We start from the raw sequence: 24,572 nt of genomic DNA, 5'->3' as shown, positions 1-24,572 counted from the left end.
CACCTTACTGGACCCCCCATCCCACTGATTTCATTACATTCACTCTGCTTACCAGTTGTGTTAACTGCAGTTCTCTGGTTGTGTCCTTTGATTCTGGTTTGCATTTCTGAATCCATAGGAAATTTTTCAATAAAACAGAAAAGAATATGACAAACAGAACAAGGTAAAAATATAGATTAGAGTAAGAGATTAATTGGAATTAAAAGTTGAACAGGCAGTCCATAAAATTATATAATGGAAAATAAGGACTGAAAAATAGTCATTGATTTTGTTAGTATGAAGGTGATTGATGATTTTGACAAGCAATTTCAGAGTAGTAGGGAGCAAAAGTGAGACTGGAGTAGGTTGATGAGTGAAAGAAGGTAAGGAAATATGGATGGTTTGTATAAACTAATCTTTATATTTTAGTTGTAGGTGGACACAATGTTTTTATTTTATTTATTTTATGTGGTGCAGATGATCTAACCCAGTGCATCACATGTGAGAGGCATGCACTCCACCACTGAGCCACAACCCCAGTCTCATGTATAGATTAATCTTTTATGAACTTCAATTAAGGTGGAAAACAGAGCTGGGTGTCTCAGTACATTCCTGTAATCCCATTGACATAGGAGGTTGAGGCAGGAGGATTGTGAGTTCAAAGCCAGCTTCAGCAACTTAGTGAGGCACTAAGCAACTCAGTGAAACCCTGTCTCTAAATAAAATGTAAAATAGAGCTGGGGATGTGGCTCAGTAGTTGAATATCCCAGAGTTCAATTTCCAGTACCCCCCCACACCGAAAAAAAAAAAAAAAAAGGACTAGGAATGTGAGTGGTCAAGCGCCCCTAGGTTTAATTCCCAGTACCAACAAAATAAAAATTATGCTACTGAAAAAAGACGGTCATAAAAGGCTACATATCATGATTCTTTTAAAACTATTTCTGTCCAGAATAGACAGAAATCCATATAGAAAGAAAGTAGATTAGTGATTGCCCAGGGCTGGGGGGGGGACAAGGGGTGGAAGAAATAGGAAGTAAGTGTAATGAGTATTAGATTTCTTTTGGGGGTAATAAAAATCTTCTAAAATTGATTGTGGTTATGGTTGCACGACTCTTTGATTTACGCTTTACTGAATTTATGCTTTAAATGAGTGAATTGCATTGTATGACTTATATCTCAGTAAAGTTGTAATTTCTTTTTCTTTTTCTTTTTTTTCTTTGGTACTGGGTATTGAACCCAGGGTCACTAAACCACTTAACCACATCCCCAGCCCTTATTTATATTTTATTTAAAGACAGGGTCTCACTGAGTTGCTTAGAGTCTCCCTAAGTTGCTGAGGCTTGAACTCGAGATTCTCCTGCCTCAGCCTCTGGAGTTCCTGGAGTTTCAGGTGTGTGCCACTGTGCCTGACCTAGTAAAGTTGTAATTTAAAAAAAGTAAGGGAAGGGGCTGGGGTTGTGGCTCAGCGGTAGAGCGTTAGCCTTGCATGTGCGAGACCCTCAGTTCCATCCTCAGCACCACATACAAAAAATAAACAAGTGAAATAAAGGTGTTGTATCCAACTACAACTAAAAAATAAAAAATAAATATTAAAAAAAGTAAGGGAAGAGAAAATTATATAAAACCTCAAAGAGGATGGAGGTAGTATTCTGAGATTTATTTATTTATTTATTGATTACTGGGGATGAAATCCAGGACCTCCCAAATGCTGGGTAAGTACTTGGCCTATGAACAATATCTCTAGCCTACACCCCTCCTTTTTTGAGGGTCAGATACTGGGGATTGGACTCAGGGGCACTGAACCACATCCCCAGACCTATTTTGTATTTTATTTAGAGACAGGGTCTCTTTGAGTTGCTTAACACTTCACTTTTGCTGAGGCTGGCTTTGAACTCACGATCCTCCTTATTTAAAAAATAAGCCAGGTGCAGTGGCAAAAGTCTGTAATCCCAGCAGCTCAGCTCAGGCACTGAGGCAAGAGGATTGCAAGTTCAAAGCCAGTCTCAGCAATTCAGTGAGACCTTGTCTCAAAATTTTTAAAAAATGAAAATGGCTGGGATGTGGCTCAATGGTTAAGCATCCCTGAGTTCAATCCCTGCCACAAAAATAAAATAAAGTCTAAAAAATAAAAAAGGACTGGGGATTTAGCTCATTGGCAAAGCACTCAGGGGTTTAACCCTCAGAATGACCAAAAAATTTAAAAATTTAGCCGAACTGTCTTTCAATACCTTATTTAGCCCTTCAACTTCAGCTGAAATGTTCTAATACCTCTACTTCCCAGTCCCAAAGGGGACTTGCTTTCTCAACCCTAATATTTTGTCCTTCTTTGTGGTATTTTATAATTTTGCATCATATTGGAATCATTTAGGTATCTTTATTACTGAAAAGTAATTCTATAAAGGCACAGATAGTATTACTCAATTTATTACCCTCCAAAATACCTAAAATATTTTATATCTTAAGTCTGTTTAGTAGAGACTAAAAAAAAATACTTCCTAATAGATGTGATTAAGTTCACATAAGACAATAAGCAAAGGAAGTTAGCATTGTCTTCTATACAAATCCTAAAATAGGGATTAGATAGATCTCAATTTAAATGTGGCTTTTGCACTTTATTAGCTGTGTGATCTAGTGCCAAGTTTCTTAGGCTCTCTGACCTTGAATTTTTCATCTTAAAGTATTGATATACTTTTTTGGATTCTTCTAACAATTGATAGTACTTATTTGTTTATTCATTTTATGTAGTGCTAGGGATCTAATCCGGGGTCTCATGCATGATTGGCAATCACTGTACCACTGAGCAAAATCTCAGTCCTAGTATTGTTTATAATCACATATCTGCATGTAAATTGACTGTTATATCTCCAATCAAACAAAATAAAAATTCTAGGGGGAGATGGGGGTGCTGAGTATCAAATCCAGGGCTAGGCAAGAATTATCAAAACTTTTCTTTCTTTTTCTTTTTGGTACCTGGGATTTAATCCAGGGGTGTTTTACCACTAAGTCAATCCCCAGATTTTTTATTTTTTTGTTTGAGACAGGGTCTCACTAAATTGCTTAGGGCCTTGCTGAATTTCTGAAGCTGGTTTTGAACTTGTGATCCTCCTGCCTTAGCCTCCTGAGTCGCTGGGATTACAGGTGTGCACCATCATGCCTGGCCCAAAACTTTCTTTTTTTTTCCTTTTCTTTTTTTTTAAGAGAGAGAGAGAGAGAGAGAGAGAGAGAGAGAGAGAGAGAGAGAGGAGAGAATCTTTTCCAATATTCATCCCTTAGTTTTCGGTGGACACAACATCTTTGTTTGTACGTGGTGCTGAGGATCGAACCCGGGTCGCACACATGCCAGGCGAGCGCGCCACCGCTTGAGCCACATCCCCAGCCCCCCCCAAAACTTTCTTAATGTCACTTCTTCCAGCTGCTGTCCCATTTGTCTTCTTCCCTTTATAGTAAAATATCTTGAAATAGTTGTTTATTAAAAAATTATACATAATAAGTATATTTGCTATCTCCAATTTATTTCATTCTATTCTTTTATTATCCTTAATATGTTACATAGCAGTAAAAAAGAGTTTATACTTATAAAGCATGAGAGAAATACCTGTGAACTCACATTCCAACTGAAGTACTGGAATCATTCCCTATAAATTGTACAAACTTAGGAGTTTCTCATCCTCCCATCCCATCTCCCTCAAGCAGTAACCCCCATCCTAAATTTTGTATTTATCATTCTATTTGTATGCATGAGTAACACTGAACCCAGAGCTTCATATATGCTAGCTAAGTGCTTAACCTTTGAGCTACATCCCCTTTCTTTTTTTGTTTTTTTTCTTTAATTTTATTTTAAAACAAAATATTGCTAAATTTCCCAGGTTGGTCTTAAAAATTCTCTTTTCCTTTTTTTTTTTTTTTTTGTGTGTGTGTGTTGGGGGGTACTGGGCATTGAACTCACGGACCTTCTTGCACTGAGCCACATCTTAAGCCCTTTTTATTTTATTTTGAGTCAAGGTCTTACTAAGTTGCTGAGGTTGGCCTCCAACTTGAGATTCTCCTGCTTCAGCTTCCCAGGCCCACACTTAGAATAACTAACCCTCTTCCTTAATAATGACATTAATGTATTAATAAGAGCCTAGCCCTCTTTGACCTGAGCACCTCTGATTAGACCCCTACCTCCCAACACTGTTACACAGAGATTAAAGTGTCCTAATGGGTGTAAGGTGCTATCACATTGTAATTTTGTTTTGTGTTTTGCTAATGAATAGTGATGTTGAACATCATTTCATGTGCTCATTGTCTGTTTACATATATAATATTTGGAAAGATATGTCTATTCAAATATTTTGTCTTTTTTTTTTTTCAACCAGGGATTGATCTCAGGGGTTCTCAATCCTGAGCCACTCCCCAGCCCTATTTTGTATTTTATTTAGAGACAGGGTCTTACTGAGATGCTTAGGGCCTCGCTAAGCTGCTGAGGCTGGCTTTGAACTTGTGATCCTCCTGCTTCACCCTCATAAGCCGCTGGTATTATAGGCGTGAGCCACCATGCCCAGCTTTTATTCTGTCCAGTTTTTTGAATTGTGTTATTTTGTTGAGTTCTAGGAGTTTTCTAAATATTCTGGATACCAACCCCTTTTTCAGATACATGATTTGCAAATATTATCTCCTGTAGGTGGTCTTTTCACTCTGTTGATTGTGTCTTTCAATGCACATTTTAAAATTTTATGCAGTCCAATTTTTCTTATTTTTTCTTCCCTATGCTTTTGGTGCTATATTCAAGAAATTATTGCCACATCCAGTGTCATGAAGCTTTTTTCCCTATGTTTTCTTCTAAGAGTTTTATAATTTTGATTCCTACTTTTATGTCTTTGGTCCATTTTGAGTTAATTTTTATAATCATGTGGTAAGGTGCAACTACATTCCTTTGCCGTGGGTATCCAGTTCTCCCAATATCACATGTTGAAAGGATTGTCTTTTCCTCATTCAGTGGTTTTAGCACCCTTATCAAAAATCATTTAAGATGGGCATGTGGCTCATGCCTGTAATCCCAGCAGCTCGGAAGGCTAAGGCAGGAGGATTGCAAGTTCAAAACCAGCCTCAGCAATTTATCAAGGCCCTGAGCAACTAAGCTAGACCCTGTTTCAAAAAATAAAAAAAGAGCTGGTGATGTGGCTTAGTGGTAAAACATCCCAGGGTTTAATCCCCAGTGCCCCCCACCAAAAAAAGTCAAGTCATTTGACCAATATTTCTAGTCTCTGTGCTCTATTCCATTGATCTCTTAAGACATTTTCTGTTGTTATAATAAAATATCTGAGTCTGGGTAATTTGTAAAGAGTAGAAGTAAGTTGGCTTATAATTCTGGAGGCTGGGAACTCCAAGAGCCTGGTGCCGCCATCTGCTTAGCTTCTTCTTGGAGCTTGTAGCTGCATTATATCACAGTGGAAGACATTGCATGATAAGAGAGAGCAAGCTTGTAGCTTGGATCTCTCTTCCTCTTTGCCTGAAGTTATTAATGTTATCATAGAGACTTTACTCTCAAGACCTCATCTAATCTTCTTTATCTCCTGAAGGTCCAACTTCCAAATATCACTAAGATATGATGAAGATTAAGATCCCAATTCTTGGAACTTTGGGGGACACATTCAAATCATAACAGTCGATCTGTATGTCTGCTTTACGCTGGGACCACACTGTTGATTACTGTAGCTTTGAAATAAATTTTGAAATCAGGAAGTGTGAGACTTCTGACTTTATTCTTCCTTTTCAATATTATTTTGGCTATTTGGAGTCCCTTGAGATTCCAAATGAATTTTTAAAAAAATTTTTAATGTTTATTTTTTAGTTTTCGGCAGACACAACATCTTTGTTTGTATGTGGTGCTGAGGATAGAACCCGGGCCGCACGCATGTCAGGCAAGCGCGCTACCGCTTGAGCCACATCCCCAGCCCCCAAATGAATTTAAATTTCTTTTTTTTAGTTGTAGATGAACACAGTACCTTTATTTATTTATTTTTATGTGGTGCTAAGGATCAAACCCAGTGCCTCACATGTGCTAGGCAAACTTGCTAGCTTAGATTTCTCTTCCTCTTTGCCTGAAGTTATTAATGCTATCATAGAGACTTTACTCTCAAGACCTCATCTTCCTACTCTACCACTGAGCCACAACTGCAGCTCCGTAAATGGATTTTAAGATAGATTTTTCTTACTTCTATAAAAAAGTCATTGGATTTTGAAAGAGACTGCATTGAGTGTGTGGATCATTTTTTTTTTTTTTTAATTTAATATTTATTTATTTATTTTTAGTTTTCGGCAGACACAACATCTTTGTTTGTATGTGGCGCTGAGGATCGAACCCGGGCCGCACGAATGCCAGGCGAGCACGCTACCGCTTGAGCCACATCCCCAGCCCTGTGGATCATTTTTGATAGTATTAATATCTAACATTAATTTGCCCAATTCAAGAGCATGAAATGCCTTTCCTTATATTTACATCTTACATTGTCTTTAATTTCTTTTAGCACTGTTTTTCAGTTCTCAGAATACAAGTCTTTTACCTTCTTGGTTAGCATCATTATTATTGTTGCTGTTGTTGTTGTTGTTATTATTATTATTATTATTATTTTGGTTGTGGGTGGACATAATACCTTTATTTTATTTATTTATTTTTATGTGATACTGAGGATCGAACCCAGTGCCTTAAACCCGCCAGGTGAGCACTCTACCACTGAGCCACAACTGCAGCCCCAGCCTTATTCTTTAATTCATTTTGATGCTATTCCAGAGCCTTGGCTTTATTTTATTTAATAAGCAAGTAGCATTTTTACATGCCAGGTAATGTTGTAAGCCCTTTACAAAATTTAACTCATTAAAGTCTCCTAAAAACTATATGTGATAAGTATGATTTATCTCCATTTTGCACATGGGGATATTAAAGCCCAGGTAGGTAAGTGACTTTCTCAAGATCATGAAGCTAGTAAGTCAAGCAGCTAGTTTGTAAACACTGCTAGAGCTTGACTCCAGAGTTGAGCTCACCACATTAGGCTGCCTTTCTGTGTAGTTTCCACTCTACTCAAAATTTCTGACAAGTGTAAATTTCTCAGTGCATCTAAACACATTAGGAAATCTGTGCTTTATTTTTTTTATAAATTGGAGAAATTTGTCCTGGAGTTTCCTGGTCATGTGCTCCAATTTGGACTGGTTGCTCTTCTGCATAGTTGTCATTGAGTATCTCCTTCACTCATCCTGAAATTTTGCTATTTCTCTGGGTTGGATCTTGTTAGTCAAACCATACTCTTTTTTACTTGACTCTCTTGTTATTGTGGAGCATCGCAAAATGCAAGGTAAATAATTTTTTCTGATAACTGGAAAGTCTGAAAATCTTCATTCTACCCAACACTTAATTGAGAGTTGACTGGATATTTAATTATTGGTTGGAAATAATTTTTTCACAGAATTTTGAAAACATTGTTTCAGTGTCCTCTAGTATTGCTGTTAACCTGACTAATGCCATTTTGATTCCTGATCCTTTGTTAGAAACTTGCTCTTCCCTCTCTGTCTCATAATGTTGGAAAGTTTTTGTTGTTTGTTTTTCTTGTACTGGGGATTGAACTTGGGGGTACTTTACCACTGAGCTCTACCCTAAGTCCTTTTTATTGTTATTATTTTGAGATGGGTCTCATTAAATTGCTGATGGACTCCCTAAGTTGCTGGGGCTGGCCTAAAACCTGTGATCCTCCTGCTTCAGCCTCTTGAGTTGCTGGGATTATGGGCATGCACCACTGTGCTCAGCTATTGATTTCTTTTTTGGGGGGTGGCGGGTACTGGGGATTGAACTCAGGGGCATTTGACCATTGAGCCAAATTTCTAGCCCCATCTTATATTTTATTTAGAGATAGGATCTCACTGAATTGCTTAGCACCTCACTTTTGCTGAAGCTGGCTTTGAACTTGCAATCCTCCTGCCTCAGTGTTCCAAGCTGCTGGGGTTACAGGTGTGCGTCACTGCATCTGGCAGCTGTTGATATTTAAAAAAAAAATTTTTTTAGTTGTAGATGGACACAATACCTTGATTTTATTGATTTACTTTTATGTGGTTCTGAGGATTGAACCCAGTCCCTCACAGGTGCTAGGCAAGCGCTCTACCACTGAGCCACAACCCCAGCCCACTTGTTGATATTTTTGATATCTGTTATTATAGTTATTTTTTTCTCCAAGAGTCCTCTTTTTTCCCCTCTGAACTTTCATTTTTCATTGGATTTTGTTTTTGCTTCACAGATGAAATTATTTTTGTTTAGATTTCCTGAGACTATTTATTATTGTTGTTATTATGATGTTTCTTTCCCTGTGTTATTTCTTTTTCTTTTGCGTACCTTTTTTGGTTTTCTGTTTGTTTTGGTCTCTGACTTCAGAGGTTTTCTTGTTATGTTTCATGATTTGGGGCTGCTTGTTTAAGTAGAAAGCATTCAAAGACCAGAGGGAAGCCCCTGTGGGCAATAGGAAGATCTTACCAAGTAGTGGGCTTGTAGAGGAGTCAAGTTTATGTGCACATGGGGAACCCTGAATATGGTTATTTATAGGGCATTTCTGTTGGGTTGGTTAGTTTTCCAGAGAGAAATACTGCAGTCTTGCCAGGAATGATGGCCTGCACCTATAATGTCAGCAACTCTGGAAACTGAGGCTGGAGAATTACAAGTTTGAGGCCAGCCTCAGCTGTTTAGCAAGGCCCTAAGCAATTTAGTGAGACCCTGTCTCGAAATAAAAAACTAGAAGGACTGTTGCTCAATGGTTAAGCTGCCCTGGGTGCAATCCCCAGTACACCCCACCCCACCCTGCAAAAAGAAGAAATTCTACAGTCTCCTAGGGATTGTAGGAGGGATTGACCTAGAGAAATGTCTGGGAATGTTACTTAATCCCTAAGTCACCAGCTGTGCTTGGTGACTATGAATCCAGAGCCACTCTGGTGCAGCTTCCTGGAAAAATAAACTAGTTTCTTCTGGAGAGGATATAGAAAGGGGTAGTGGTAGCCTGACTGTATAGATAGTACCTCTGACTTTTAGCTTAATGTATGTGGTGCCTTCAATTTCTGAGCTTTTTTTTATTTTGGAAAAAGGCTCACCTTCTCTTTGTTTTGTATTAGCTTTTAGGTTTCTTTGCTCTTCTAAATCATATGTCATTTATTCATCTGATGTCTAGCTTTGAAAATGTTGGCATCTGTTATCTGTCCTCCCTGTTTTTGAAGGTTTATGTATTTTAAAAAAACTTTATAATAATTTGAATAGGATCTGGGAAGCTTTAAAGATTCCAAATTTCCAAATATTTTTTTAAAAAAATATTTATTTTTTAATTGTAGTTGGACACAATACCTTTATTTATTTATTTTTATGTGGTGCTGAGGATTGAACCCAGGGCCTCACATGTGCTAGGTGAGTGCTCTACCGCTGAGCTACAATCTCAGCCCCTCCTACACATTCTTCATCCCCCTCCAATCTGGCATTTGTCCTCACTACTCCACTAAAATAGAGTACTTCTAATTTGTTCAATCCATTTATCAGTTTTCATCTTATAAAACCTTCTGACATTGGCTAGAGTTGCCTGTGGCCTGTTTTTGAAATGGCCCCTTTTCTTGGCCCTGGTAACACTACTCCCTTGGATATTGCCCTTCAGCCCTTCTCTTCTGGTTTCCTTATCAGGTACTCTGCTTAAGCTCTGAGTATTTAGAGTTTTTTTTTAAAAAAAAATATGTATTTTTAGCTGTAGGTAGACACAACACCTTTATTTTATTTTTATGTGGTGCCTCATGCATGCTAGGCAAGCACTCTACCACTGAGCCACAACCCAGCCCGTATTTAGAGTTCTTTAGGCCTCCTCCTCCTCCTCCTTCTTCTTCTTCTTTTTTTTTTTTTTTTTTTTTGTACAGGGAATTGAACCCAGAGGTGCTTTACCACTGAGCTACATCCTCAGCTCTTTGTGTTTTTTTATTCTGAGACAGGGCTTTCCTAAATTGCTGAGGCAGGCTTTGTAGGCCTTGAATTTGTGATCCTCCTACCTCCACCTTCTGAGTCGCTGGGATTACTTTGTTTATATAATTGACTTGGTATTCAGGTCTCACTTTGGCAACCAGTCTTAGCCTCTAACCTCTGCCCCATTCTCAAACTTAGTTAAATTAATGAGTTTTGCTGGGTGTGGGGGTGCCTGCCTGTAATCCCAGCAGTTTAGGACACTGAAGCAGGAGGATTGCAAGTTCAACACCAATGTCAGCAATTTAGCAAGGCCCTAAGCAAGTCAGTGAGACCCTGTCTCAAAAAAAAAAAAAAAAAAAAAGGACTGGGGATGTAGCTCAGTGGTCAAGTGCCCCTACATTCATTCCCCGGAACCAAAAAATACGTTTTGATAGAGATGCTTCCGGAAGATACATCTGGATGGATACTCAAGGAGAATCTCAAGTTCATTTCAAATTTGTATTGGTTTGTGATGATGGTACTGAGAAAACTACATGCTACTTCATGGAATATCATTTGACTAGTGAATTTGAGAAGTATGGAGCCACCTTGGGTGTTAGGTCCATCCCATGCATTCCATACCAGGAGAGGAACTGTTTAGTTCAATGTATGGGATACATCTGTCCAGGAGAAATTGGTGGACTGAGAGATGGCTATTGTATTGAAGCCCAATGTGCCATTAAAAAAAAAAGAAAAAAAAATATATAAACACAATACCTTTATTTTATTTTTATGTGGTGCTGAGGATCGAATCCAGTGCCTCACATGTGAGAGGCAAGTGCTCTACTACTGAGCCACAGCCTTAGTCCCCATTATAATGTTTGATGTGGCCTGGGGTTGTGGCTCAGTGGTAGAGTGCTCGCCTGACATGCGTGAGGCACTGGGTTCTATCCTCAGCACCACATAAATGGAAAATAGAGATAATGTGTCCACCTAAAACTAAAAAATAAATATTTAAAAAAATGTTTGATGTAATGTGATAGAGTTGCTCACAAGAATGTACCGGACTTACATAGAAACTGAGTACATGAAAACTTCCCCATTATGTTGTGTGGCAACAAAGTAGACATAAGGACAGGAAAGTAAAGGCAAAATAAAATCTATTGTCTTCCACACAAAGAATCTTCAGGACTATAACCTTTCTGCCAAAAGTTACTAGTGCTTTGAAAATACCTCCCTCTGGCTCCCTAGAAAGCTCACTGGAGACTCTGATTTGGAGTTTGTATCCTGCTTGCTTTTGTGTCACCAGACCAGAGATTGTCAGGCTTCCAGCTTTGGCAGTAAAATATGAGCATAATTTAGAGGTTGCTCAGAAAACTGCTCTCCCAGATGCAGATGATGATTTGTGGGAAGATGAAGCTGGAGCCTGGTGTCGGAAGTCTAATTTTACAGGCAACTGTGCTGTGATGTCAGTGGAGCAGTGTGTATGCCACTTCATTATGTAACTGAACCCAACATGTACTTCCTCTTTGGAATGCTGAAGGAGATGAATGGGCTTTGGAGTGAGTATGCCAGTTCAAAAATTAATTACCTGCATTTTTTAGACTTGCATGTTAGCTGTTTAGCAGCACAGTTATTTCCTTCTTGAGTTTCAAATGTAAGACTGCTACATAAGGCAGGTGAATTGGTGTGTGCCTTTAGTGCCAGTTACATGGGAAGCTGAGGCAGGAAGATCACTTGAGCCCAAGAGTTTGAGGCCAGCCTGAGAAACAAGAGAACCTGAAAAAAAAAAAAAAAGCTATATATTCAATTGGGAAATCTTGTTTTCTATTGTCATTTGCATTCCTTTTTGTTTAGAATCAGAATACAGTTTTTAAATATTTTAAAAAGAAAAGAAAAAGTAATGAGTTTGATAAACTAGGTTATTATTCTCCCAAGGACTAATTCTGTTCATTTTGCTATCTTTTTTGTTTGTTTTTTGGTACTGGGTATTGAACCCAGGAGTGCTTTACCACTGAATACACTCCTAGTTCCCCCTACTTTTTTTTAAAGTTGTATATGGACACAATATCTTTATTTGTTCATTTATTTTTATGTGGTGCTGAGGATCAAACCCAGTGCCTCACACATGCAAGGCAAGCGCTCTACCACTGAGCTATAGCCCCAGCCCTCCTCGTCCTTTTTAATTTTTTATTTTGAGACAGGGTCTTACTAAATTGCTGAGGCTGGCTTCAAACTTGCAATCTTTTGACCTCAGCCTCCTGAGTTGCTGTAATTACAGGAGTGTGCCATCATGCTTGGCTTCAGATTGCTAATTTTTTTTTTTTTTTGAGATTTAAGATATATATGTTAGTGGGGGCCAGGGTTCTGGCTCAGTGATACAGTGCTTGCCTAGCACATGTGAGGCACTGGGTTTGATCCTTAGCACCACATAAAAATAAGTAAATAAAATAAAAATATTGTGTTCATCTACAATTTAAAAAAATATTTTAAAAAGATGTTAGGAGGCTGGAGTTGTAGCTCAGTGCTAGTGTGCTTGCCTAGCACATGTGAGGCCCTGGGTTTGATCCTCCACCACATTAAAATAAATAAATAAAATATTGTATTGTGTCCATCTATAACTAAAAAAGTATTTTTAAAAAAAGGTATGTTAAGAATTATTAGGAGATTATAGGTCTAAGAGTTAGGCTGTATAGACTCAAGTGTCTTACTATTCTATCCTAATTTAAAGAAATGTTTTATCAGACTTAGAAAATAATTTGTGTGGGGGGTGATGGTGGTTCTGGGTATTGAACCCCAGGAGTACTTTACCACCAAGCTACATCCCTAACACTTTTATTTTTTATTTTGAGACAGGGTCTTGCTAAGTTTCTTAGGGCCTCACTAAGATGCTGAGGCTGGCCTCGAATTTGTAATCCTCATGCCTCAGCCTCCTGTATCACTGGAATAACAGGCATGTGCCACCACCCCAGCCCTGTTTAATTTTTTTAAGACAGGCTTTCATCAAGTTTCTGAGGCTGGTCTTGAACTTGTGTTCCTTTTGCCTCAGCCTCCCTGGTAGCTGGGACTAACAGTCCTGTGCCACCATGCCTTTGACTTTTCTTCCCAGATCATATGTCCTCCTGAACATGTGGTCCACCAGCCAGGCTGAACAATGGAGGGTTAGGTAATATATTATAATACTCAGTGGGAAGTGTCCCAGCCATATTCTCCCAAAGCAACTGGCTATTGTGTTCATATTTCATCTATTTAATCTTTTTGGTGAGTGTATACATTTCCTAATATGTATGAGGTATTGCTATACTGACATATACCCATAATCTGGTTGCACTGTTCATTATTTCTGGAGCGTGGTTGCAAGCATGGGATTATACTGTCTAAAAACATGGTTCCTGTAAAGGCTATGCCCATGACACAGTTGCCTTAATATGTTATTTGGGGACTGCTACTCTAGGGTCTATGTAAACATTAGTTTGTTTGTTTGTTTTGTGGTGCTAGGGATCAAACCCAGGTCTTGTGCATACCAAACCCACATTCTTACCATTGACCTTTACCCTCAGCCCACCATCATTTTACGTAAAAGATTTTTCCTCTAATTTTCCATCTGATTCATAGTTCAGATGCCTTTGTTCTAAATGTTCTACTCTAAGCAGACATTACCTACAGGAACTTATAACTGTTCTCTTTCCAGAAAGGAGAGAAACAAAGGATGTAGGGTCATTTAAAGGGCTGCTGTATGTGTTTACTTAGCTGTTTGCCCTGATTTTGGTATTGCCAGTGTTTAGAATTTCTATCACTTAGTTCTGCTTAACAAAAAGCAGAGTTATACAATGGCAGGAGCATTGAACCTCACTTTCCAAATTTTAAAAGAGGAATAGCACATCTCCCATTCCACCTCATGGAATTGTTCGAAAGATAAATGAAATCACGTTTGTGATAGGGCTTAAGGCCCTATTAAAGTGTTAGAAAGAAAGATCTGGAACAGAATTCTGCATTAAGATGTGCTTTGAGGAGGTTCTTTATACAGGCATGAAGAAAGCAGAATTTCATTGAGAGGTTCTGGCACAAATTCTCTTTCATCCAAATCTGTAGGGTAGAATGGTTGTTTCATTATTCAGGGTCTGGAAAGGAAACAGCATAGCTCTCAATCCTTTCTCTCAGTCCTAAGTAATCTCTAGTTAGGGAATTACTAATCTACTCTTTGTCTCTATAGATCTGCCTGTTCTGGACATTTTGTATAAATAGAATCTTACAATTTTTTTTTGTTATTGGTTTATTCCTCTTATATATATGATTTTTTTTAAGAGAGAGAGAGAGAGAGAGAATTTTTTAATATTTATTTTTTAGTTTTCGGCGGACACAACATCTTTGTTTGTATGTGGTGCTGAGGATCGAACCCGGGCCGCACACATGCCAGGCGAGCGCGCTACTGCTTGAGCCACATCCCCAGCCCTATATATGATGTTTTTAAGCTTCATCCCTGTAGTAGCATGTATCAGTACTCTCTTCATTTTTATGGTTGAGTATTATTCCATTGTATAGATTTGCCACATTTAATTTATCCATTTATCAGTTGATGGATATTTCTAGTACCACTTTGGCTACCATGAATAATGCTGCTTTGAAATTTATGTACAGGATCAATAAGAGGCATATGTTTTCAATTATCCAAGATTATATACCTAGGAGTGGAATTCCTAAGTCCTATGGTAACTCTGTGTTTAACTTTTTTTTTTTTTTTGGTACTGGGGATTGAATTCAAGGGCCCTCTACCATTGAGCTATATCCCCAGCCCATTTTATCTTATTTTAGTTTTTGAGTCAGGGTCTTGCTAAATTGCCAAGGCTGACCTTGAATTTGTGATACTCTTGCCTCAGCCTCCCGAATCACTAGGATTGAAGGTATGCACCACTGTTCCCAGCCCTCTCTGTTTAACTTCTTGAGGAACTCCTAAACTGCTTTCAAAAGTGGCTGCAGCATTATTTTACAATCCCACAGCAGTTTATGAGTACTTCAATTTCTTCAGATTCTCACCAACACTTGTTATTATCTGTCTTTTTTATTATAACCATCCTAGGAATATGAAGTGATAATCTCTTTGGAATTTTGCTTTGCATTCCCCTGATGGCTCTCTATTAAAAGTTTACTGTGTGGACTGGGGTTGTGGCTCAGTGGTAGAGTACTTGCTTAGCATGTGTGAGACACTGGGTTCGATTCTCAGAACCGCATATAAATAAATGAATAAAATAAAGGTCCATCAACATCTAAAAAATTAGAAAAAAAAAAAAGTTTACTGTCCTATTGGAAAGGGTGGCACAGGCCTGTAATCCCTGTGTCTTGGAAGTCTGAAGCAAGAGGATTACAAATTTAAGACGAGCCTGTGCAATTTAGCAAAATTTAGTGAGAGCCCATCTCAAAATAATAATAATAATAGGCTGGGAATGTAGCTCAGTGGTGGAGCAGCCCTGGGTTCAATTCACAGTATTAAATTTGTAATCCTCTTGCCTCAGACTTCCAAAACACAGGGATTAGAGGCCTGTGCCACCCTTTCCAATATCACAGTAAACTTTTAATAGAGAGCCATCAGGGGAATGCAAAGCAAAATTCCAAAGAGATTATCACTTCAGATTCCAAGGATGGCTATAAAAAAAAAAAAAAGACAGAAAATAACAAGTATTGGTGAGGATCTGAAGAAATTGAAGTACTCATAAACTACTGGTGGGATTGTAAAATAATGCAGTCACTTTTGAAAGCAGTTTAGGAGTTCCTCAAGAAGTTAAACAGAGAGGGTTGGGCACAGTGATGCATGCTTATAATTCCTTTCAAGGTACAACCCAAACATTGTCTTTGAGAAACTTTTCTGTCAGAAATTAGTTGTTTCTTCTTCCATGCTCTTTTTAAAATATTGATTGATTGATGTGATACTAGGGCTTGAACCCAGAACTGCTCTACCACTGGGCTACATCCTCAGCCCTTTTTAAATTTTTAAATTTGAGATAGGATCTTGCTAAATTGCTCAAGCTAGCTTCAAACTTGAGATCCTCCTGCTTTAGCCTCCCAAGTTGCTGGGATTACAGGTGTGTGCCACCCACACCTGGCCTCTCTTTCAAGCTCTTATACCATTTTGCTTGGGTCCCCATTAACACATACATTTCATTCTATTAGTTTCTTTCTTTCTTCCTTGCCTTTCCTCTTCCCTCCCTCCCTCCCTCCAGCCTGCCCATCTGCCTCCCCCCCCCCCACTCTTGTTTGGTACTGAGGATTTAACCCAGTGTTGCTTTACCACTGAGATACATTCCTGGCCCTTTTTATTTTTAATTTTGAGATAGCATCTCATTAAGTTGCTTAGGGCCTTGCTAAATTGCTGAGGCTGGTCTCAAACTTGCAGTTCTCCTTTCTTAACTTCCAGAGCTGCTGGGATTACAGGTGTTCACCACCATACATGGCTGATCCTACTTGTTTTCTATATTGTAAACCCTCCTTAATGATTTGTTGGAGTGCTTTAAATTTATTATGAAATATTTCACCCATATTCTTATTCATCTGTGAGTCCTCACAACAAACAGTCCTTACATGTCATTGCAATTCAAATATTTATGGAATGACTAAAATAATGCAAAGGGTCTCATGAGCAATTAATTACTAGGGGGGTCTGTAAATCTGAGAAAGTGGACCTTCTCATATTAGGAGATATTATAACTTGGAACCCAAGCAAAGAGATTCATGTTATATGCCCTAGAGGCCACTGCTTCAGAAAAATATCTGTGGCTCACCCATATCCAGGTTGCAGCAGGAATCCTGATGTCAAGTCACTGGATGTATCTGTGAGACATTTTTAGGGACTTATTAATACACAATTAGCAAATTTTCTCTAAGTTTTTTTCACTCATTTTAACAAATACCTATGCCTACTATATGCTAGGCATTTACAGAAGCTAACTACCATATGTGGGATGGGTTTTCTCCTGCTCTGGTGGTTAATAGTAAAGTTAAAGGCCCAGGGTGGGGATGATTTTGATGACAAATAAATGGATACAGGGTTTATGAATGTTAATCCAACATAGGTCATTAAGAGATGATAATTGATCCATATTTTCCCCTTCTTCAGTAAGAATACCTCAATACCCTGGATGGTCACACATACTACCTCTTTCTCTTTTACATGTGTAGGTAAACATGATTGGTTTACATGGTCTTTCTCTTCAAATATTTTCTTTTGGGAAATCAGACAAGCTTTACTTAGGAACTTTCTTGACCTTTCCACCCCCCCCCCCCATTTAGATTCTCTTAATCATTCCTTCAAAGTGAATTTTTTCCTACCATATTTATTTGATGTCAAACCTATGCAAGCAATTCTGGAAGGTGCTTGGGAATAGTAAGAGATAATTTTTCCCCTTCTGAACTATATCCTAATTTCTATGAATTTTTCTTGCCTTGTAACAAGTTTATTATTGACCAAGTCATATTTTTAGATTGTAGTTAATACCATCATTAAAACAGAGTGTAACCATGGTAGCAAACCAATAGCAATCAATCTTGTTTTTCTTTTTTCTTTCTTTTGGTATTGGGGACTTAATACAGTGACACTTTACCACTGAGCTACATTCCCAGCCTTTTAAAAATTTTTATTATTGGGGATAGGGATGTGGCTCAAGTGGTAGAGCGCTCGCCTGGCATGAGCGGGGCGCTTGGTTCAATCCTCAGCACCACATAAAAATAAAATAAATAAAGATGTTGTCCACCGAAAACTAAAAAATAAATATTTAAAAAATTCTCTCTCTCTCTAAAAAAAAAAAAATATTATGAAACAGGGTGTCACTAAATTGCTGAGGCTGACCTTGATTTTATGATCCTCCTGCCTTAGCCTCCTGAATCACTGGGATTATAGCCATGTATAACCTGGCATCACCCTTATATTCTTGTTTGAACAGTCCTGACATCATTGACACTTCCTTTTAGAAATATTCTGTAACTTCTGTCACTGGCCATAGCTCAGAAGTAGAGTGTTTGCTAACATGGGCAAGGCCCTGGGTAAGATCACCAACAACACCACAAAAAAAAAAAAAAAAAGGTGGGGGGATATTCTATCACAGTGGGAAAGGGGATAGATAGACCTCGAATTGGGTGGGCTTCACATATGCTCATGCTTGGCACACAGTATGATGCTTCTAGAGTTGTTGTTTTAAATATTTTTTTAGATGTTGATGAACCTTTATTTTATTCATTTATATATATGCAGTGCTGAGAATCGAACCCAGTGCCTCATATATGCTAGGCAAGTGCTCTGCCACTGAGCCACTACCCCAGCCCTAGGGTTGATTTTGTTATCATTGCTGTTGTTAACATCTTCGCAGTCATGATCACCTTCAGGTCTAGAGTCCTTATTCAGAAGAAATAGCTTGGTTTTCTCAGTTAAGGATTAATAACAGCAACTCCTAAAAGATGAGGAAGAATATATCTGATTGAATGGTCTCCAGCTGTGATTTCCTTATTCTGAACTCAGGAACCATGATTAAAATTTAGGTCACAGGGCTGGGATTGTGGCTCAACAGTAGAGCATTTGCCTAGCATGTGTGAGGCCCTGGGTTCGATCCTCAGCACCATGTAAAAATAAATAAAATAAAGATATTGGGTCCTACTACAACTAAAAAATAAATATTTAAAAGAAAAATTTAGGTCACAGTCTTCTTGATTGTATTTTAAATGTGAGGCATACATACAATAGTAGTGAGTAGAAGGGGTACAGACCCACTAGATGTTGATTATTATTGCAAATCTAATAATTTAATGGAAATTTCAAAGTGATTTTTTTTTTAATTGGGAGTTGAACCCAGGGGCACTTTACTACTAAGCCACATCCCCAGCCCTTTTTGAGACAGGGTCTCACTAAGTTGCTTAGGACTTGCTAAATTGCTGAGGCTAGCCTTGAACTTGGGATCCTCCTGCCTCAGCCTGCAGAGTGTCTGGGATTACAGGCGTGTGCCATTGCACCCATTTTAAAGTGATTTTTTTTTTTTTTTTTTGGTATCAGGTATTGAACTCAGAAGCACTTAACCACTGAGCCACATCTGCAGCCCTTTTTATGTTTTATTTTGAGACAGGGTCTTACTAAGTTGCTTAGGGCCTTGCTAAATTCCTGAGACTGGCTTTGAATGCAATCCTCCTGTCTCAGCTTCCAGAGTCCCTATGATTACAGGCATGCGCCACTAACCTAGGAAAAGTGATTCCTAAAGTACTGCTATTTTTAGTACTGGGAATATGATGTTAAGACTTATTTGCTTTGTTTTGTCCTGTTATATTAAAGTTACTTAGGATTGAGGGTATAGTGCAATGGTAGAGCACTTGCCTAATATGAATGAGTCCTGGGTTTGGTCATCAGCACCTCAATAAATAAATAAACAAAGTTCTTTAAAAACATGCATGTGTTTACACACTGCTCTGTCCTTATTGACCACATTATGTGCCTATCATCATCATTACAGAAGAATAATATATACTCCTGGCATAGAGTGTAAACAGTGTAAATAGATGCACATTTGTGATTGTGCATAGTGGTAAAGATTGGAACTACCTGTTTCTACACATTTTAGCCTGAGCAAAGATTTTTACTTTGAAGGTTTTTAAGAATCAGAGGTATGAAATGTAAGAGGCACACTTCACATTAATTAAGATTCTATTGCAGGAAGATTCTCTCTCTTTGATATTTGTGTTTCTCTTTTTATTTTTCCTTTATTACCCCAATTCTTACCACTACCACCAGAAAAGGGAGGGAATCTGGAGATAAAATTAGTATTCATCTCCAGGATGCTAGCTACTCTAAGGAAGTAATACCAGATAGGTTTGTACTACAAAGTGCTTTAAGCCAAGGGAGAACTAGAGCATGAATGTAATGTAGTAAAATACACTATGTTATATGTAATTATACAAATTTAGGCAGAGTGTTAGCAATCAAAAATGTGAATGCTAAAAGCCTTATTAGAGCATAAGGGTATAAAATGTGCCATGACAGAAGGGACCCATGTTTCAGCTAGTAATGAATTTTTTTAAAAAAAAAAAAAGAGAGAGAGAATTTTTTAATATTTATTTTTCAGTTCTTGGCGGACACAACATCTTTGTTTGTATGTGGTGTTGAGGATCGAACCCGGGCTGCACGCATACCAGGCGAGCGGGCTACCGCCTGAGCCACATCCCCAGCCCTAGTATGGCATTTTGACTCCAACAAAAGTGCTTAGAGAATGAGCAGGTTCTGGTTGCCTGTCCTGATATCACTTGTGAAAAATTAGAGATGTTTCATCTCAAATCCCAAATTTCCTTGAACATAATATAATTGTCATTCATCTAAACTTTTAAAAAATTATAACTTTTGATTAAATCCCTGTTAGTGTTACAAATTTTATTTTACCGCCTTATATGATAATGAATTTCCTCTTACTCTCCAAGTTTAAAATAATTTTCAAGTTCCTGAGAGTACTTTGCCGTTCTCATTTTTTATTCTGTGAATAATATGTTTACTTATACCCTTTGTGATTCAATAGGTGTGTATTTCTTCATCTTTTTTTCGGAGGGGGTACCAGGGATTGAATCTAGGGGTGCTTAACCAGTTTTTTATTGTTATTTTTATTTTTTTGAAACAAGGTCTTGCTAAGTTACCCTAGGACCTCACTTCTTCATCTTTTTTTTTTAATGAAACCTAGACTTTATTAGTCTTGTCTCATTGCACAGTGTACCTAAGGTGTCAACATTACATTAATCATGTTCTGCAACGTCTGTATAATAAAAACATTCCACTATAACATAAACCTTTAGCAGGTTTCTTTTAGCTCATTATTATTCCTGGAAGATAGGTAGAACAAGTATATAGTTTCTTATTTTATGGCAAAGGAATTCCTGTAGTTTAATTTTTAATTTTTAGTAGTAGCTGGACACAATACCTTTATTTTATTTATTTTTACATGGTGCTGAGAATTGAACTCGGGGCTTTTCACCTGCTAGGCAAGAGCGCTCCATTGCTGAGCCACAACACCAGCCCATCCAGTAGTTTTTAATTTTTTAATTCTCCTGTTGAGTTCATTGCAATTAATGTTTAGAATCATTTTTCCCCCCATGGAGCCAGGGTCTTACTCGATCTCCAACATCTCAATGTACTATCTTTCTGACCTTCTATTCTTCATACCTCCCTACAGCCCTATGTGTCACTGGCTCATCAGATGGCACCACCTAGTCCAAGCAACAGCACCCCTAACAGCAGCAATGGGAGCAGTGGGAATGACCAGCTGAGCAAAACCAACCTGTACATCCGAGGATTGCAACCAGGCACTACTGACCAGGACCTTGTCAAGCTGTGTCAACCGTAAGTTGTGGTATAAGTGGGTAGGCTCAAGGGACAGTACAGATTTGGTGATACTGGCTTTTTGCCAGATTTTCTTATCCTAAAATGCAGTATTATGTTTCTACCCAATAGTCCCATGGTGTCTCAGCATCTCCTTTTTTTTTTTTTTTTTTTTTTTATTATGAGACAGGATCTCACTAAGTTGTTGAGGCTGGCCTCAAAATTGCAAACCTCTACCTTAGCCTCCCAAGTCTCTGGGAGTACAAGCTGCACCACGGTGCTTGGCTCAGCATCCCCTCTTAAAAAGTTCTCCCTGTTGGGCTGGGGTTGTGGCTCAGTGGTAGAGCACTTGCCTAGCATGTGAGGCACTGGGTTCAATTCTCAACACCACATATAAATAAAATAAAAGTACATTGATAACTAAAAAAATATTTTTAAAAAATTCTCCCTGTTGCTGGTTTATAAAATATTTATGTATTTCTCTAAGGGAAGCCAGGATGGGGCTGGCCTTTGAAGCCAACTTTGTTTCTGGTATCTTCTCTGGCTTAATGAAAATATTGCTGTCCTTATACCTTGGCCATAGAAATGCTCAACCTCTCTATAGATACTGATTAACAGGTGACAAGAGCTGGCAGCAAGGATAGAAGAAAGTGGGACTAGCTAATTTTATATACACGTTGGAGAGTTTCAGCTTCTAGGATGTTCCTAGTGAATCAGAGCCACTTTCATATTAATGAATAAAGAAGAAGGTGGAGAAAGAGGCTGTCACTCTCATCTAACCTATGAAGAACCTTCGAATCATAGGTCAACTACCTTGGAATTGCCCAATAAGGAATGCTGAAAAAACAGAAGAGTGCGGAGATACCCAGCTCAGTTTCATTTGGCAGGAAAGCATGCATTTCAGATACTATGTCTGAAGGAGTGATTAGAGGAAGAAGTCTGGGAGTGGGATGGGGAGAGCGAAAGAACGGAATTTGGGTCAATGAACGTTGGGAAGAGGTAGAAATATGAACTATGTACATTTACTATCTTTTATAACTCCTTATTGAAATACAATAAGCATAAAGAAAAGAAAAGTAAACAAATCAAACCTATAGGTAGTGAGGTGACTTTTTGCAAAGGGAACATAAACTTGGAGCAGTCTAGAAACAGATCAAAAAACAGAACAGTACCAACTCTTTAGAACTTCACCTTCCATGATATTCCTGCAAAGTGTCACTGTTGGCTTCTGCTTTGCTGGTTTGTTTGTTGTTGTTGTTTGTTTGGTTTTGGTGCTGGGAATTAAACCCAGGATCTTTCACATGCTGGGCACGCTCTCTACCATCAGTTACACCCCCAGCCATTTTTTCTTTTTATTTCCTTAAATTTTGAAAAAGGTCCTTGCTTAACTGCACGGGCTAGTCCTCAAACCTGTGATCCTCTTGCCTCAGCCTCCCAAGTAGCTGGGATTACAGTCATGCAACACTATGCAAGGTCAAAACTTAATTTTTATTGCTTATATATTTCCATCATAGGACTATAACAGTTAGTTACTTGTTCTGGACATTTGAATTGTTTCCAGTTTGTAACTATTGTCAATATAGTATGCTATGAATTTATACACATCTTTTGGTGCATGTGAATAATGCATTCATGCTGGGAGTATACACTAGGAGTAAAATTGCTGGGTTGCTGGGTGCAGTGGTGCACATCTATAATCCTAATGGCTCAGGAGGCTGAGGCAGGAGGATCACGGTGTTCACAAAGCCAGCAGCAAGACTATCTCAAAATACAAAATAGGGGTGGGGATGTGGCTCAGTGGTTAAGTGGCCTTGAGTTCAATTAACCCCTGGTACCCACCCCCCCAAAATTGCTGGGTTACAGGACATGCATCTATGCAGATTTTATAGATAACTATTAAATAATTTTCTGAAGTAATTTAACTAATCCTTGCAGTGTGTGTAAATTCCATCTGCTCCAAATCCTGGAGAGGAGTGGTAGAATATCTTGCTGTCCAAGATGTAGCAGTATGAGACATTCGAGATGCTTTATAAATCCCTTTTTCTCCTGAAGTTGTGAGTTGGTCCAGGCAGATCATGTGGATTTTTACTAGCACCAGGCCACACAAATTCTATCTCTAAAGGCTAGGTAGGGGTGTGTGTGTGTGTGTGTGTGTGTGTTTGTGTGTGTGTATTCCTTCCCTTATATCAGTTTACCTTGCTAGAAAAGTTTGTAAGTGGGATGTAGAGAACATAGTCTAGGATTAGTGCATTCTGTGGGGAGGTGGGAATGGGCAGAACTGTTGGTTATGAGTATTATATCAATCTAGGTCCTTGATTTCTCCATTCTTTATTTCTTGTACTAAATATAATGCTAACAAAAATCCTATTACAGTACAAGACAGAGAAGAAACTCAATTTTATTTCTTTATACTTTTAGAATTTGATCTGAACAATGTCTGAAGGGATGAAAAGTCAGGGTCAGCATGTAGGATAGAAGGAAGGAGCCCAGAAGAAGGAGAAGGCTGAGAAGGGCAGGTGGTGGTATTCTGGTGGGTGGGTGAGCAAAAAATCCAACCTTTTTAGGAAGGGTGTTTCTCATGCACAGAAGGACTTCCTGCCTTTGTCCCAGTGGTCTCTTCCTGGGTTGTCGAGGAAGTAAATGTTGCTGGATCCTAAACTCTGGTGGGCCGGAAAGAGAGGCGTGGTCTAGGACTGGAGCTTCTGGTTCTCTTGGAGGGGCTCCTTCTGAGGAGGAAGCAGCAGTGACCCAGCTGTTGCCAGCTGCAGTGGAAATTCTGAGCTCAGAGTCTCAGGCTGTTAGACCGCAGCAAACTCCACCCTGGGGCCTTGATAGGGATAGCAGCGTGTGTGTCCTCTGGCCTGCAGTCAGACTTGTCATGGGTCTTTCCTCTTACTTGAATTTGGGAAAGAATCCAAGAATGTAGCTCTGAAGGGCTAGGATGGCCACATCCATCCCCACCCCTCCTTTTATGTGCTCTTTTCCCAGTCTCCAGGGCCCTGCTTGGCTTATTCTGTCTGATACTTTGGGTCACAGAAACTCCACTAAAAAAGTCAATGAGAGGTCTCCAAGGAGTGAAAACAGATGGATCAATCAGATATGTTCTTTAGAGATAAGAGGAGAGATGGACAATAATGGTTGTTTGGGTATTGGTCTCAAATTCAGTCCCTGCCAACTCTTGTATTTCTAACTTTGTTAGTGGCTTTTATTCTGAATCTTTAATATTTTCACCTTCTTTTTAAAAATATCTTTTTAGTTATAGATGGACACACAATATCTTTGTTTATTTATTTTTTATGTGGTGCTGAGGCTTGAACCCAGTGCCTCACACCTGCA

At 38.6% G+C, this 24,572-nt stretch overlaps 1 protein-coding gene and 1 pseudogene across 10 annotated transcripts in view; both read left to right on the top strand.

Annotated features, from left to right (window-relative positions):
* Rbms2 (RNA binding motif single stranded interacting protein 2) overlaps positions 1–24,572 on the top strand; it is a 72,117-nt gene that overhangs the window by 23,549 nt on the left and 23,996 nt on the right. For all 10 annotated transcript variants that reach the window (XM_046466785.2, XM_058586160.1, XM_046466783.2 and 7 more), the window contains one exon: positions 21,091–21,257. In XM_046466785.2, coding sequence (XP_046322741.1) covers positions 21,115–21,257 — 143 coding nt within the window. In that variant the 5' untranslated portion in view covers positions 21,091–21,114. The remainder of the gene's footprint in view (positions 1–21,090; positions 21,258–24,572) is intronic.
* Positions 7,798–16,108, top strand: LOC124108334 (GTP-binding nuclear protein Ran-like; annotated as a pseudogene).

Source organism: Marmota monax, unplaced genomic scaffold (assembly GCF_021218885.2).
Source record: "Marmota monax isolate L192 unplaced genomic scaffold, Marmota_monax_Labrador192_F-V1.1 WCK01_AAM20220418_F8-fsc00151, whole genome shotgun sequence".
NCBI lineage: Eukaryota > Metazoa > Chordata > Mammalia > Rodentia > Sciuridae > Marmota > Marmota monax.
This window is presented reverse-complemented; position numbering and strand designations above follow the sequence as displayed.